The sequence below is a fragment of the Aspergillus lentulus genome (genome assembly GCF_001445615.1).
Source record: "Aspergillus lentulus DNA, contig: Alt08, strain: IFM 54703, whole genome shotgun sequence".
Classification (NCBI taxonomy): domain Eukaryota; kingdom Fungi; phylum Ascomycota; class Eurotiomycetes; order Eurotiales; family Aspergillaceae; genus Aspergillus; species Aspergillus lentulus.
In genome coordinates this window covers 868,512-884,557 of record NW_028322118.1, presented here as the reverse complement: position 1 = coordinate 884,557, position 16,046 = coordinate 868,512, and the positions used below count along the sequence as shown (strand labels likewise).

Sequence of the window (16,046 nt, the reverse complement as noted above, 5' to 3'; positions counted from 1 at the left end):
TGCCGTCGGTTCGGTATATGGGTCATGTCAAACTACAGACAACAATCTGATCACTGTCTCTGAATTGCTCCGTCGTCCACCTCCAAATGTCTTCAGCTCTATGCATTACTGGCGCAGGAGAAGCTGCGGCCAGCTGACTCTTCGCTGATTGCTCGGCCAGACGCATACAGTCCAAGGCCACACTGATCCATCAGTACGTGATGCGAGAAGGTGAAGACTACTTACCAGACATCCTCCCATGCCAAGCAGGATGAAATTGACAATGGTCAAGAATGTTTTCCTCGGCGACGAGAACCAAAGACCCTTGTTGATGAAGAGCCAGAAGGCACCACATAGTCCATCTACGTAATTAGCAAGGCACCTCTTTTCTGTTCTCTAAATGATACGCACACGAAAACCAACTGCAGAACAGTGCGGTCTGTAGTATTGTTAGACATGCAATCACTCCAGCATGGGCAACGGCAACCTACGACCAGGCTCAGCAGGTTATTGAACTCAGGAACTGCTTCTGCAATGATCCAGGCTATCGTCCACAGCACCACCGAGATCGTCACCCAAGTCCCTATCGAGAACAGACTGCGCTGGTGCAGATGCTCGGTGCCCCGGAACAGTCGGACATAAATGTACTTGCAAGCGATGTGTCCATTAATCACCCCGGCAATCACAATCTACAACGTCAGTTTCCAGTAGATCAAATGCTATCATCCTGAAGTTCATACCGTTGGAATCGCAATTCCATACGCAACCTTGGCCATCAAAGGGCTGGATGAGCCCAGTGCCGGTGACGCAACGTGCTGACCAGCAAACCTGTAAATAACAACCCCAGTGACTGTGTACAAGGTCGTATTGATGATTTCAACAAAAAACAGCGTCTTCGGCCAGTCGGTGGGGGTTTTCATCTCGGAAATGTAGCCAAAAAAGGCTGGATGGGCGGCTGCCATTGTTGGTCAATGGTTCAGCTGCAGTCAGTCAATAGAGGCTTACCATAAGCGAACACGATATCCGTGACTGCGAGAAACGCTCTGTACAGACTCGTCGACCTAGTCACCTCAACCTTTACATTCCGTGGCCGCTGGACACCAAGCGCAATCATCGTGACCAAGACTGCCGCAACGATACTGGCAAACGCTGCGGTCATGGGTCAGCGACAACTCTTCACTCATCATAAGAAAAACCTTACAAATAACTGACAACCACGACATCCTTTTAAACGTCCTCGGCAAGCTCAATATAAGCGAAATCAGCAACCCCACCACCCCGAAAACAATACTGCATGTGCCGTGATCGGTCAGTGTGTTCATCATGACACTAAAAGTGAGAATGTGCCCTCCCATCACAAACACCAGGCAGAGCAGCAGCCCCGTCCCCAGGACCTCGCGCCCGATCCAGCCGAAAAGTACCTCGCCCCCATCCGCAATGCTATGAACATGGGGATATCGCGCCTTGAATTGCCCCATTACACAGCCGGTGTAGACGGTGAGGATAGCAATGCCGACGATGAGTATCACGCCGCTTTGCCAGTTCACAGTTAGCCATTGATAAAGCACCGGGACGGAAGACGGAAGACCAACGGGACGATTCCCAGCGTCGCCACAGCCGAGGGAAGCGTTAGGATGCCTAGAGAGGTTCCTCCGGCAAGCATAACTAGCCACCTGTGTTAGTTCCAAGCCGAAACTGACAGCAAAAGCTGCAAACCTATCGCGCATCTCCTGTTCATATGCCACGTCCATCAGACTTCGTGTGCTTTCCGCTGAACTGGGGCTGACCAACCACCACTCCAACGTCCGGTACCTGACCTCTGCACCTTCTTCGTCTCCGAATGGCTCTTCCTCTGTAGTTTCGGGTTGCTGTTTGTACGTTTCATCGCGATTGAGGGGTTCCGCCGGCCGCGTTTCGAGGTCGAGGTCGGGTGTATCGGGTGACATCCTGCTGTTACCCACTCAGGGCTGTTTACCAAGTCGGCAATGCTGCTTCCTTCGCGAGGGCTATTGGCATCCGGTCTTGCTATATATCTCCAGAAGTGAAATTGATGACTAGGTAACATCAGCCAGAGATGCAGTGCAACCGTTCATTTGCCTGCTGCGAAGGAACCTCAAAATGAAACATCACATCCCCAGCGAGTGTTCTGGACTGGGTTAGATCCTCCTTGCGTGGATGGCGATAGGCCCTTGCATCTACATCTGACCGAGATTCGAAGAGCATCATGGTGGTGATCGACCAGGCAGACTTCATTCTATTCCTTACAATAGATCTAACTTGAATCATGTTTGGACGGGGGAAATTATAGCTCGTCTTGTAGTATTTGCAAGAAGGGGAAATCTGTCTATCATCTATCATCTATGTCTAAGCCAGGGTATCATCAAGCCACAATGTCATATCTGTCATTTCATAGTCTCCGGGCACACACGGTCCCGAATGAACAAGCCCACCCCGGAGAGTTCGCAAACCCGGCGTAAGGGTCCCACCATTTCGTAAACCCGCGGCTTGATCACCTTTTCACCAGCCGCAGAACCCTCGTATCCGGAATCCTCATAATCCTCCTCATCGTGGAACAGTCCCTCAATCTCCAGCTTCTTCAAGTGCTTGAAGCGAGGTGACTGTCCACTTTTACCGTCAGCACCACCGCCATTCTGGCCGGCGTTAAGCAGCGTCCCCAACTGATTCACCAACATTGCCAACGAATTCTCCTTGCATCCTTCCACATACAACGACTCCACTTCAGCCGGCAAGACCTCCGTCAGCGGAACCGACGGCTCAGCCTGGTACCGGATATCCAAAAGATTCGGCAACCGGATCCGCACATCCTTCAGGTTCGTGAAATCGGCCAGCGACCCGAACCACTCGTCTTGTGTCTCGTTGGCACCCGCAATGGTGAAGGGGAGATGCACACCGCAGCTGTCAAGCCAGAGAGTGTGCAGGGTGTGCTTGCTAGCGGACAGCGAGCGGTAGAAGGCAGCAGGCTGGTAGCCTTCAGCGAGCAGATGGCCGTCTGAGTGCTGGTATTTAAATGACCTGAGGGCGGAGCAAGCGGCGACAATGCTTGTCATGCCTTTGGCGCCGCTGCTGGAGTTCAGGACAATTTCTGATACTGACGAGGCTGGCGGATCTTGCTCTGATCGCGGCTGTTCATCCGCGGACGTCGATTCAATGACTGAATCGACTGTGATGGCGCGCATTGACGGTAGTTGGAAGAATGGAAGCACCTGAGACGGGGCATAGGTGCCCTTGCTGTCAAGGGTATCGTCCAGATGACCCATGGAGACTTCGCGCAGAGCACGGAAGGCAGGCTGGGTGTCGAACGGCTTCTCTCGCTGGACGGCCCGCTGCATCATGCGGTCGAGATACTTGTTCTCCTTGGGATATACCAGCCGCAGCTGCTGGACGTTCCTCACCAGCGGCAGGAGAAGGGCCATCCAGGCCTCTCCGACGTCTTGCTGCAGATCCTGCTCCCACTGGGCGTATTCCTCGTCTGAGTGGCTTATTTCTTGAGCCCAGTTGCGAAACACTTCCATCTCCTCTTCAGCCGCGCTGGGACTTCCGTACATCTCAGACTGCGTTCGCCACCCGCTCAAATCCAAGGCGCGAACCGCCCGAGCCAGCTCGGGGTGTCGCAACGCGGCGCTCAGAAACGAGCGCGTCTGGCTGCAGTCCTTCAGCGCTGCATAGCGGTACACGAGTCGACGGAACAAGCCATAAAAATGACGGCACACGAATAGAAGATTATAGCGGTCTTGGTGATCCTCCAGAAACTCCCCAATTCGTAGTAGGACATCATTGGAGAGGGCAGGTGGCATGTTGCAACTTTTCAGCTTCTTGTTCAATCAACTGAAATACATCGTCATCCTTAAATGTGATGCCATGAGGCAAGTTCTTGACTAAGCTTCAGAAATTTAATCCACCGTGGACCGGAGCTTACCTGGAATTACCACTTCGGGAAGCGGGAGCAGCAGTGATTGATCTCTCCGCTGGGCAATTGGCCAATGGGAATAAAACAGCGGACATGTGGGCGGATTTTTTTGATTTGCGTTATCTGGAAAATTCAAAAGAGGAAATCTTCATCATGTCTTTTCCGCATAGTGGAGTGTTGTGGATCGTTTGTTAATGCCAATTCATCATATTTACTCCGTACAGAGTTGTTTGACTAAGATTGACAGTCTGACTTGCTCAGTATTCAGTAATAGTCAGAATCAGTAGCCAGAAGGGCAGGCAGATTAGGCCTAGTATTGCTCTCTTGCACTTGTGATATCTAGCAGTTTATGATTCACTGTGTACCTGCATTACTACACATTGCAGAAACAAGTGTTATACTCTGCTTCATTGTAACCACAATGAATTGTTTTAGTCGGACAATGAGAAGAACGTGAATATCCTCGGCAAGCCTGCTTCTTTGGGATGTATGATGTGGATCTTCCGCATCTGCAACACTTATTTATTCTTAGCAGTTAGCGATTTAGCACTAGCTAGGTTGATCTGGCGATCACTCTACGGAGTAGATCTTCATCTCCTCGGAAACTATCAGATGGGAATGGGCATCCTGTAACTAGACCAGTGGTCATTTGTAGGATGTGAAGATGTTCTCAACGACTGGCATTGTATGTTGCGTATATGCAAATCAGCAATCTACAGGATGGTGATGATGATTATTATCTACTCCATATGCTAAGAAGTAGCTGGGAAGTCGTCCGGCCAATCATAGCTCTAACGTCGCCGATATCTGGGATCGACAGAGCGAATTTACATCTTGACGATTACTGGACAATCATTTCGTCATTACGCTGTTCGATGAAGAGGGATATGGTGCTTGCTATGTACAGCTCTCCAGTCGGCAAAAGCACGAAGACCGAATCGGCACGTCTGCTGTCGCTGCAGCGAGTGTCAACTGCTGCTGGATGATCCGTGCCTCTGCCGACCGTCCCAGCCTCGTCAGACACTCGTGATACCCATGTAACGACCACACATTGTTCGGATGCTGCAGGGCCCGCGGCAGAGTATCGTCCATCCCCAGATCGGCACCGTACACTTCCGCAGCCTTCTCTACCTGGCCCTGCTCGAGCAGGAGAGCACCATAGGCATGCCGGGTGGGCTGCATCCAGCCCCATGGCTCGTCATAGGGGAGGCTATCGTCCAGCGCAATGGACCGTTGCAGGTGCTTGAAGGCGGCGTCGATATTCCCCCGGCGGTATTCGATCTCCCCGTCGAGCATGGCATCTGCAATGGCCAGAATATCACGGCAGGTGTTGTTGAACAGTGCCCGGCTGGGAGGGACGCGGCCGAGAGCTTTGTGGAATATTGCCCGCTCCTTGTCTGCCTCCTCTACTTGTCCGAGAGCAGCATATGCTACGCCTTTGGCGTAGAGGATCATTGCCGTGGTCACGCAGTAGAGAGTCTGGTCCTGTGGCAGTTCCAGAGCGAGGATATCCTCCCAGCGCCCGAACCGGATAAGCACGTGCACTTTCACCGCGAGGAAGCCCTCGAGCCAGTCTGCCATCGGGGGAGATTCGATCCGTAAAAGCTCTTCGGGAATGGAGGCCTCCAGCTCAGCTGCCGTGTCCAAGGCTACCCTTGACTGTCCAGCGAACATGGCCGCGTAGATACGGAAATGATAATCATGAGACCGATAGAGGGTATAGAAGTTGACGGGCCCTGCACGAGCGAGGAATTTCTCGTCTGCACGGATAGCTTCCGAGTTGGAGGCCACTGCTCGGCGATAATCGCCACAGAGAATGTCCAAATGCGTAGGCATATGATTCAGATGCCCTGCGTCAGGTACCAGACCCCGCAGATGGTCAGCAGCCGTCAATGCGCTCTCCGGGGACCCTGACATCTCCATCAAATGGATGTACAGATGCAGCAGTCCCGGATGAGAGAGCCCTCCCTTCTGTGCCAGCGCACGGTCGAGGACAGTTTTTATGTCTAACGTACGCGCGTCCGGCGCGGGCTGCCCAGTCTTTATATCCCAGAGCGCCCACGGCGTAAGATTCATCAAGGCGTCTGCATACAGCACCGCGACGTCTAGGTCCTCTGGATACTGTTTATATACCACTTCCATGGCATCGGCGTAGCCCTGGTTCCAGGATGAGCAGTCCCCCGCCGGCCGGTCATGCGGGTACCGATACTGCAAGGCGTCGATCAGAGCCGCCTCTACCGGCGACGCTGTTTTTGCATTGACCTTAGCATCCTCTGCGGCCCTGCAAGTTCGCTGCACTGTCGATTCGAGCTCCTGCTTATCGAAAACCTCCCATGGTTTGTTGTAGTTTGGGCCGAGGGCGTAAGCGAGGCCCCAGTATGACATGGCACACTTGGGGTCAATTGCGATGGATTGTTCGAAACAATGGACCGCTTCTTCATGGTTGAAACCGTATGTCCAGATAAGCCCGCGGTCGAACCATAGCTGAGCTTGATGATTAGCGGTGCTCACGCGTCGGTGATATGATCCGAGGTTGTAGTAGGACTCGGAGGCATCATCTGAAGATCGTTCATGTTGTTTGCTCGTCATGGTTGATGTGCCTGTGAACCCATTACCGTACAATTATGAAGGACCTTTTTATTGATGCGAACATATTCAAATGAAGGTGTTGATAAACGAGTTGGTGACGAAGTGGGGTAACTCAAGCGGGATAACGTCTCATGATCCAAGTGGCATATCAACCTCCTGGCCTGCTCTCACTATGCATTTCGTCACGGCAGGATCCTGACAGAATCGTTCGCTGTCGCCCATTGCTGTTCGAGACGATAGATTGAGCATTGCATGATGCAGTTTGACTGTGAGAATATTCGATGGATTGTCCAGAAACCCTCGACAATCTGCGAATGAATGCGCTATTAGACATTCTGGTATATAAGCACCGACGCATACGGCGGTATCAAGTAGACATGCAATAAGTGATGCACTGAAGGAACTCTATACGCAGGCCTGCTACTGTACCCCAGCTGGCAGTGGCAGAAGCGCATCGTGATTCAAGTCAATAGACTTAGTTGCAAGCACTGACTGCGTAACGCATCTAAAAAGTATTCCAGAAACCTGAACCTGGTATGCCCATTGGAAGCTCAGGTTGAGATGAGTGACTCGGTGTTGGGTGGGTGGACGTTGTTGCGCTGGTTAAGATCATCCTGTGTCCCAGCCGAATACCAGCCAGACTGCAGCTACAGCACCATGGAATTATGAATGAACTTATCATCCCGCCATTACTTACTGTTGAGAGATGCCAGAGCCTTCGCATTATGCGTACGATTATCTGATGGTATTACCATACATAACTGGAGGAAATGACCACAGCAAGCCCATGTCTAATACACCATACATTTAGGTCTCTCGTTCTCTGCCCAGCCTAAATCTGCAAATCATATTCAAAAGCAGTGGTTAAAACGCCTTGTACCAGAGAGATCAGAGAACAAACAAGAGGCCCAGGCTTGCCGTAGATTTGTTAATCAATCTGTGTATAGCCCTTCCTCGTTTTTGCGACATTTGCCTCGTCTCAGGAGCGATTCCGTCGGTATAGGTATCCTCGTCCTCAGCCGTAATTCCATGAATGACGCCCATTGACATCCTCTCTTCTCTATCGCAGCCCCAAATCTGTCATCTCAACGCTGTCTGCCGATCCCATCCAGAGAATGTTGTTACACCTGGTTCGTGTCAGTCAGGTCATATCAGGAAAGAGAATGGGAGCGTCGTAATCTGAAACGTACCGAATCAGCACAAGACCAAGTGTACCCGTGTTCTTTCCATCGATGAACTCTTCCGTATCCCTCAGGAGGACATTCATGTACGAATCGATGCTCTCCAGCTTGCCCTTGTACTCTGTCTGACCCCACTTGAGACGGATGATGAGCTCGGTGCCGACCCTAGAATGCTTTATTAGAAAATAATGTGTTCATTCGGTCGTACGGGATAGCGATAAATGCGCAATCGGAGGGGGATTGGGTAAGTTGAGAAGCCGTACCGAGCTTGCAGAAAGGGCCGGGGGTTAACTGGTTGGAACTGCAGTTTGTGTCAATACATATCAATAAGCGAATTCCGCAAATCTGGAGCAAATGGAGGAATCGAGGAAGAACGAACACTCATGGTGGTGATGTGCGCCTTGTGATTGATTCACCAGGAATCGGAAGCTGTGCGAAACCGGGAGGCCCTTCAAAAAAAAAAAACAAGGGTGCAGTATGTATAGTGTGTAATGAGTCTTGGTTGACCAGCTGAAAAGATTGAGATATCCGAATCGAAAGTGCTGGACTGGTCGCGTGTTGAGGTGAAAAGTGGTCGGAGCTACCGCATTACGCCCAATCGACCGCTGAAGGTTCCCAGACCGCGAAAATGTGATGCTGCTGGACGCGGCTCTCGGCCAATCACATGTTGAGTTGCATCACCGCCTTGAGAACATCTCTCAGTCAATAGGGAAGAAGTCAAAAAGGAAAAACCAAGCCGATGACTTGCAGTTGAATTGATTCTAGTTTACCAGATTCACGATCCTCTTGCCCATCGTTAGAAGGAATAGACGAATGAGAGTACAGTGTCCGCCGCAGGCTTCTACATCAGAGACGCACTTCACCACGCGACATATGAATTGAAGCTCGAAATGAGCTGAAGATACTGACACAGAATGCTACAGAAATAATCTCCCCATGTTGTGAAATCGTTGGCCAATAATCTCAACCTCTTCCCACCTCCCAGCTGATTTCCTTAATGGAGACTTCCTCCCCGGCTTTCTCGTCATAATCATACCATTCTCCCTCGGACAAATCTATACCGGTGAAAGGCGTGGAAGATTCAGTCCCCTTCGCCTCCCAATCTCCCTGCGCATCTATCGTCAGAATCTAGTACTGCCCAAGAAATGATGATAAACTTACATCAGGCTTGAACTCCGTAAACTCCAGCCCACGACAGTCGATCTCGATCACTTTGGTGCCCTTGCGCTTCTCATCCCCCGCATAGGCATGCGGACCGTTGACGATCGAAGCGGAATGGGTTTTCTGGTTTCAAACTTCTTGGTTAGCGAATAACTCTATAAAAAGCCTGCCTACATTCCGTATCTCGTTATCTCCTTGGGTCTCGTAGAACCGACCGCAAGGGAAAACGAGATGGCTGGTACAGGCAAGCCGAGTAGAAGACATAAAAGGCAGGAAAAGACCAACCTGGCAAAGCTTGCATTTCCACACAAAGTTGGCCTCGCCCCGACTTCCGGGGATCTCGTGTTGCTCCTGTATTAGGAGCTGTTAGAAGTGTGCGCACCACTGTTTGTAAAGAGGGGTGTCAGGCGTTACGCAAACTTACAAAGCGATTGAAGCTGACCCAGTTCGGATGCACCTCGCGGCAAGAAGTGCATTGTACCTTGAAGGTGTAGAAGTATGGTTCTTCCTCCGTGTCCTTTGGCCGGAGGTCGGTGACCCTACATTGAGTGATGAGCTACGGTCATAATTGAGGCGTGCGGGGAAACTGATATAGGCAGAGAGGCGAAGCGAGGGAGGTATGAAGGATATATATAACTCGCTCGTGTTATCTTACCCTGTAAGCTCGGCAGAGACGAGAAGCGAAAGCATTTTGTTTGATTTGAGTCTTATCAGCCTTTTCTTAACCAGAACCTAGCGAGGGAGAAATGTGATACAGAAGTCTTTAGGTGGGTATGTTCTGTGCGGGGTGATTGGTGAGGGTGATGTAGTTCGAGAAATTCCATCGTCTTCGGTCCACTGCCTTTAGGTACTGATAAGATTGACCGCCCACATGCACCAATGCTGGAATTCTCATATCTTGCTGAAAGCTTTATTTTGGCTATTTTCTATTTAAAAGCGGAAAGGAAAGCGGATTACATGGATATCAACGCCAGTAATGCAAGTCGTCATCGTCCACAACGAATCATAAGACCAAAAAAGGGAAAGACAATGGATACATCAAAATTAAAGATACACAGGATTGCAACCGAATAAGTTCGTTTACAGACGGCTTTGCTGGTCCTGGCCAAGGGGCTTTGTGGAGAAGCAGTTGAAGTATGCGTTGAGAGCATCAACAGTGCCGCTGCCCTCCACCAATTGCACAGTGCAGGCAACGTGGCTGTCGGGACGAGCGACAACAACCCCCCCCTTCTCAGGGTCGAAGCCCAGCTTCTCATGGGCGGCAAACTTGGCGAGAGGCACGCGCACGTCGGGAATGTCGTCTGCGTAGATGTGGTGGTGGTAATCGCGAAGGATCTGAGGTATGGCCTCCACATCAACCTCGTTCTTCTGAGCAGCGTAGATCAGGCAGATAGAGAAGAGCTTGGAGTGAGGCAGGTGGCGCTCAAAGAAAGAGATCTCATCGATGCGGCGGTAAGAAGACAGGAATGACCGCTCCTTTTCAAGGTTGGCACCAAAATCTGTGATTGCCTTCTTGGTGTTCGCCTGTTTACCGGCGAAGATGAAAATGCGGAATGCTCCGTTTGCAGGGATTTCCTGCTCGAGGTGCACAAAGTTGGCATCCGCCAATCGCGTCACAGTGGTGGGAGTGAAGGCGCGGCCAGGAGTCAGCTTAACATCAGGGATGTTGAACAGAGGCGACTGAGCAGGATGGCTTGGACTCCAGTTGAAAACATTGGGCTTGTACGCAACGCCGTATCCGGAGGTGAATTCGCAGGAAGACTTGAAGGTCTTGACAAACTCGTCCTCCTCACCGCCAGCGGCGGCCTGGGTGTGGCTTGCGGATCCGACCTCACCGGCTGTTGGGCGACGCTTGGAGAAGAGGGCCGCATATTTGTTGTCGAAGTCCAGCAGCCTTTCGGCAATGTCCTTGCGCTCGCTCTCGTACGTGCTCAAAATGGAACGGTCGGCCAATCCAGACTCGACGGCGTGGAGTTTCCAGGCCATGTTTAGTGCATCGTGGAACGCTGTGTTCATACCCTGACCGGCCTTGGGGCTGTGCGTGTGGCAGGCATCCCCTCCCATGAAGACACGCTCGTCCAGGGTATATCTCTCGGAGATACCCTGACCGATGGGGTAAACAGAGTACCACTCGACGCGGTCCCACTCCAGAGTGTATGGCTTGAGAATCTTCTTTGCCGTCTCCTGGACTTCCTCAGCAGTGGCGGTCTTTCTTGGGTTGAAGTCAGGATCAGAGGAAGACGCGATCTGGACGTAGAGACGGACCATGTTGTCCTCACGCGGGATAACCATGATGGAGCCGGCATCTGAGTGGATGGTGCACTTGGTCTATTATAAAACGACTTAGTAACTGAAGCCATTTTCCTGGTATTGGATGAAGATCTATGCTTACCTCGATATCAGGAAAGTTCGTTCTCACAACACCGTCCATGACACCCCACACATAAGAGATGGGATCCTTATGGTGGATCTTGATGCCGAGCTGCTCTCTGACAAAACTGCGAGCGCCCTCCCCACTGAAGAGGTACTTGGTGCGAACAGTCTCGATGACATTTGTATCAATGCTCTTGAGCGACACCTGGACGGGATAGTTCTTGTCTGCGCCATCGTTTTTGAAACCGATGATTGTCCAGGGTCTCTCAATTCTTGTGCCAGCCTTCTCAATTTCGTCAATAAAGACTCTCTCGATCTTGCCCTGGTGGACGAGGGTAGTGAAAGGGTATCTCGTGTCAATGAATCGAGGGCAGCTAGGCCAGCTTCCGGTGCGGTGGATACCCTTGCCTTCGGGAAGAGGATCCCAAAAAGCGACATCATACACCTTAGCTGGCTTGTAAGCCATAATCTGACGCTTCAGACCCAGGTTCCGAAGTATCTCCGTTGAGCGAGGCTGAATACCATCGGCACGGCCAGTCGCGGTAGGCACCGGGCGGTTGTCGATGTGCTTCACTTTGTAGCCCCAGCGGGACATGCAGAGAGACAGCAAAATTCCAACTGGGCCGGCGCCCACGATGACAATGTCATATTTTTCTTGTGAGTGTGTCATCTTGGTCAATTGACTTGAATATCCTTAAATTGTTGAATCTGCAGGAGGAGGTTGAGGGTCCGCCAATGACGTATCCAAGCAGGGAGTGTATGTATAGGTAGCCAATAATCAATAGCACAGCATCACCCGTATAAAAGTAATCCTGGATCTAAGTAGGTGAGATAGAAAAGACACAGAGAGGTAAAATAAGCCATTTCCAAGAGGGTAGTAGGCGCTCATATATAATTCGAGGCAGCTGAGGTAGCGGGTGAACAGTGTGAGGCTGGCAAGCAACGGAGGACCACAACGGCATTCAGATTCGGCTGGATGGTAGAGACCAAGTGAGGGATGTGGCTCAGAGGTCATAAGCGACCCTAAGCTGCAACGCACAGGCGGGTTTAGTCCAGCAGTCGAACTAGAGGGACCCCCTGTAATTGGAGATTGCGGGACGTGCGGGCGTGGATGGGAGCTGGGTCTGCGGGGAGGACGGAAGGCAGATGGTAAGTGGTTAGAAGGCGCGACTAACGGAGGAATGCCGTGGTCCATTCCGAGTCTCTGACCCTGGCTGCGGCTAGCAGGTCGGCAAGTGGAGAGTCTCACGTGACTCGCACTCCTCGGCAGCGTCACCCGGGAGTTCTGGGCGGTTTACCATGTCTCTGATTGGCTCCATAGAAATCCCGACTCTATTGCCATTACCTTACTTTAGCTACGACGTATGAGCTCCTCGAGCTTCGAAGGATATCTATACCTTCTGGGGATCTTGAATCCGATTGGTCTTTTCTGTACTCTGTTGGCCTAGTGCTCAGGAGGATGTTTGGTGCATAAATCCACGGTAGCCTTGAGTAGAATTGCGTCTGACTCCGAGAAGCCGCTCAATGGGAACCAGCAACCTTCACGGCGGACGTCCTTGGGATACCGTCTCGATTACCGTACATCAGATCGACCGAATATGGACGCATAAGCTAATATTCACCCTCAATTTCGGCATCTCCATTGGTCATTCCTCGTTTGTGAGGGAACAATCCCGAAGACCGCCTACCTCTCTTCGAAGAAGTGCGGTTTGGCGTGCTAACATACATTTAGCGGCCATCTAGCCGTGTTTTCTAGTAGTGTCCATTCCCCAGGCATTGAGGTTCGGCTTCCCGGAGTATTCTGGGCTTTGGGGAGACATTCTACCGCACGGAGTTCGGCTTGCTGAATATTCGCGGCTAATCCAGTGGTAGTTGCTAGATCTCTGCATCATCCTGGGGTCTCCTGTCATCAGGAGAAGAGAATACTTGTTCACAATTATGTATACACATCTCGTTGCGTAGTGAATGTCATTATCAAAACTCACTTCGGACTCACTTTCGCCTAAAGCACTGCAGACGTCATCTTGTTGTTTTGGGGCATTTACAAGATCATGAATCACAAGACAAGTACAGATTGTGCAACTCAAGGCCACATCCATTATTATTTGTCAGATCTATAGTAAGTGTCATTTGGTAATAGCGTGCCCTTTGGCGAGAATGAGTAGTTCCTGAGCCTCCCTGAGTTCATCTCTACTCAAAGGCAAAGGTGCGGAATGGCTTTACCTCCTATACTAGATATCATAATACTTGAATAAACATATCAGCCAGATTGCTATTGTCCATAAATACTGAAATAAAGTAGTCAGAGTCATGTGTCACCTCGTGGCGTCATCTTGGATCTTCGAGACATCGGCCAAAACTATATTTTTCTATACATCCCTCAATAACTACCTAGTCACGATCACGTTCTAGCAATAAGAGAGAATGAAATAAGGATCCACTGGCCCTTGAAACCGGGTAGCTCTTTGAGCGTATAGTCTTCTCTGTGATGTGTTCCTGTTGATTGTTGAATTCGGGGCGCTGAATGTCCAGCAAAAAAAAGGATAATAGAATTGATCTATTGCCGAGGCAAATTGTTGAACATAAATAAAGAGAAAAGAGAAGAAGAAAAAGTTAACAATCAAACTATAATTTACTCCAAATAAGCATTCTCTAAGGCTATTTAGGTAATGGACATAATGCTATTGTTGCGAGTCCACCCCCATTCACCTCAGTATTTCCAGAATAGGGCGCCAGCAATCAGCAAACAAACCCATTTTAGTCTGAATAGATTGTCTTTAATAGAGCTATTACACTGACAATAGCATTGTATCCAGCTATATGAAATAATGACCGTATCAATAGACAATAAGAGGCCGACTACCACGAGGCTATATCAGTCCCCTACATCTTCTTCTGTTCGATGCATCTTCTTCCGAAAATTATATCGTGTCTTCGCATCTGCCTTCTCTTGCAATCCATCTGCACGTACACCATCTTGCCTCCGCTATCGAGCAGTACTACGTCGTCAATTCGATCCCATCGTTCATACCGCTTCATCACCATGAGCGACGAAACCTATGAAGTCCCCATCATGCTGAGCCCAGAGTAAGATCCTCTGTCCATTCGGAAATACATATGCTAATTGTTTGAAGTATCCATCTCTCATACGAGGATATCGCAAAGCTCAATCCTTTCTATGAAAAGTACAGGGAATTCTGGAACACCTCCCCTGATACCACGGCCACCACACTCTCTTCTCTGGATACTTCGTCCAGATCCCCTTCTTTGCAGTCAGTCAACGCTAGCACTGTTGCACCACCGTCTCCTCTTGATATCTCATCTTCTCCATCACTGCACTGCGCCGAGCCTTGTGCTGGTCTCAACCTTTCCGCAATGCTCGATCTCCCTCTGCATAAAGGAAATCAGCGCAAGCCATCTGTTAGGGTCTACGACGAGGGTATTCCCGCAAGTCAGCAAGCCACTTTTGTGCTTGAAGGGTTCAGCAACCACTCCCTGTCGCCTGTGAGCGAAGCAACGGAAATATGTGATTTCCATGCGATTGATCGTCAGCACTTCGGCGACTCCACTCAACAAGTGAGATCCTCGCACAAGAAGCTTTTCGGAACAAATGGCTGGCTCGGTCACGCCGACGACCTTAACACTGCATCCCTCAAGAGACAAAAGTCGAAGATTTTCCGAGATCTGGGAAAAAAGATCAAACATCATGTGGGAGAGATTGTTAGCCCTCACAGCTACTTTTGATATGACGAAGTACAGGTTTCGCTAACATAATTTACAGGCGGACGATATGGCAAAGGCTTACCCAAAGGCGTTCACTGGTGCACCGCGCCGGCCAAGAATCGTTCCTGAGTCGGCAGTTCCCATCTCTCTGGACCCTCCTACACAGGCCAGACTGTACTCGGAGATGGAGGTGATGATCTGCGTGACCGCCAACACATTCCTCGTTCGACAATACGAAGCCGGCCGTATCTCGGAGGAATCCATTAAAAAGGTTATCAACTTCTGGGGCTCCAAGAACAGACCTCAGGTCGTCGAATTTCAATTCGATCAGGCCACCCAGCGTCGACTGATCTTGTCCAACATTCGGACACTGCGCTTCGACGGAGAGAGTTCGACCAACCCCATCCTTCTACACTCCAATCTTCACAACTGGAAAGCAGTGGTGAAGGAGATGAGTGTCCGCACCTTCTGCGCCCCGGACAGTGCCATTCGGAAACACATGCACGACATCCACAAGCTCCTCGACATGCTCGGTGCGCACGATGCTACATTACTTGCCTTCGAAGAGCTTCAGATGAGCACACTAGCATTGATGAGACAACGTCGACAGATGAACTATCATCTCGAGCGAAGCAACAGCACCTTCTCGGGGTCAAGCAGCGGACCCACAGAAAGCAGTCGGCTCATGCACTAACTGAATTTGCCTTGAACAAGTGGAGTTATGGGCTGGACAACACCTCGAGCAGATCAACTGTCGACTCTTCGTCTGTGATTTATTTGTGCTTTTCTCTTCTTTTCCAACACTCATATTGGCATGTACGTTATTAGGCTCTGTTTAGCGTGGCCTTGCTTTACTTCGATACCCTCTTATAGCGAAGCACTGAGAAAGTCGATCTAATCTGACAGAACCCTTTTATTCTGAGCTCTCCCTCAATTCATATCCAAAGCAATGAGTTCTCTGCGTCTTGTTCTCCAAGAAACTGAAATAGTTGAACGTGCGGTCTCCTTGTTTGTTTTGGCAATGCCCAGAAAATGCCCAAGCACGTGGCCGACGTCATAGGCTCCCGCGTAGGATCACAAGCAAATGACCTCGCGCAGATTCATCAACTGCT

At 50.4% G+C, this 16,046-nt stretch overlaps 6 protein-coding genes across 6 annotated transcripts; 1 reads left to right on the top strand and 5 right to left on the bottom strand.

Annotated features, from left to right (window-relative positions):
* Positions 1-98: 98 nt before the first annotated feature.
* Positions 99-1,925, bottom strand: ALT_3556 (putative neutral amino acid permease; the record flags this gene model as incomplete). The annotated part of the gene is made up of 8 exons (XM_089599595.1): positions 99-182; positions 226-341; positions 391-418; positions 471-668; positions 720-934; positions 985-1,128; positions 1,181-1,644; positions 1,696-1,925. 8 exons carry the CDS (start codon positions 1,923-1,925, stop codon positions 99-101), a joined length of 1,479 nt encoding a protein of 492 aa, XP_089455933.1.
* Positions 1,926-2,381: 456 nt separating this feature from the next.
* Positions 2,382-3,794, bottom strand: ALT_3555 (uncharacterized protein; the record flags this gene model as incomplete). Its single annotated transcript, XM_033564432.2, has 1 exon — positions 2,382-3,794. One exon carries the CDS (start codon positions 3,792-3,794, stop codon positions 2,382-2,384), a length of 1,413 nt encoding a protein of 470 aa, XP_033420323.2.
* Positions 3,795-4,804: 1,010 nt separating this feature from the next.
* On the bottom strand, positions 4,805-6,496 carry ALT_3554 (TPR domain protein; the record flags this gene model as incomplete). Its single annotated transcript, XM_033564433.2, has 1 exon — positions 4,805-6,496. One exon carries the CDS (start codon positions 6,494-6,496, stop codon positions 4,805-4,807), a length of 1,692 nt encoding a protein of 563 aa, XP_033420324.2.
* Positions 6,497-7,556: 1,060 nt separating this feature from the next.
* Positions 7,557-9,528, bottom strand: ALT_3553 (UPF0587 protein C2D10.03c; the record flags this gene model as incomplete). Its single annotated transcript, XM_089599594.1, has 8 exons — positions 7,557-7,623; positions 7,687-7,842; positions 7,886-7,968; positions 8,656-8,784; positions 8,839-8,961; positions 9,013-9,189; positions 9,263-9,377; positions 9,494-9,528. 8 exons carry the CDS (start codon positions 9,526-9,528, stop codon positions 7,557-7,559), a joined length of 885 nt encoding a protein of 294 aa, XP_089455932.1.
* A 390-nt stretch (positions 9,529-9,918) lies between these two features.
* Positions 9,919-11,881, bottom strand: ALT_3552 (putative FAD monooxygenase; the record flags this gene model as incomplete). Its single annotated transcript, XM_033564436.2, has 2 exons — positions 9,919-11,166; positions 11,231-11,881. The coding sequence occupies 2 exons, from the start codon at positions 11,879-11,881 to the stop codon at positions 9,919-9,921; spliced, it is 1,899 nt and encodes a 632-aa protein (XP_033420327.2).
* A 2,373-nt stretch (positions 11,882-14,254) lies between these two features.
* Positions 14,255-15,628, top strand: ALT_3551 (uncharacterized protein; the record flags this gene model as incomplete). Its single annotated transcript, XM_033564437.2, has 3 exons — positions 14,255-14,298; positions 14,346-14,931; positions 14,993-15,628. The coding sequence occupies 3 exons, from the start codon at positions 14,255-14,257 to the stop codon at positions 15,626-15,628; spliced, it is 1,266 nt and encodes a 421-aa protein (XP_033420328.2).
* Between the last annotated feature and the right edge of the window lie 418 nt (positions 15,629-16,046).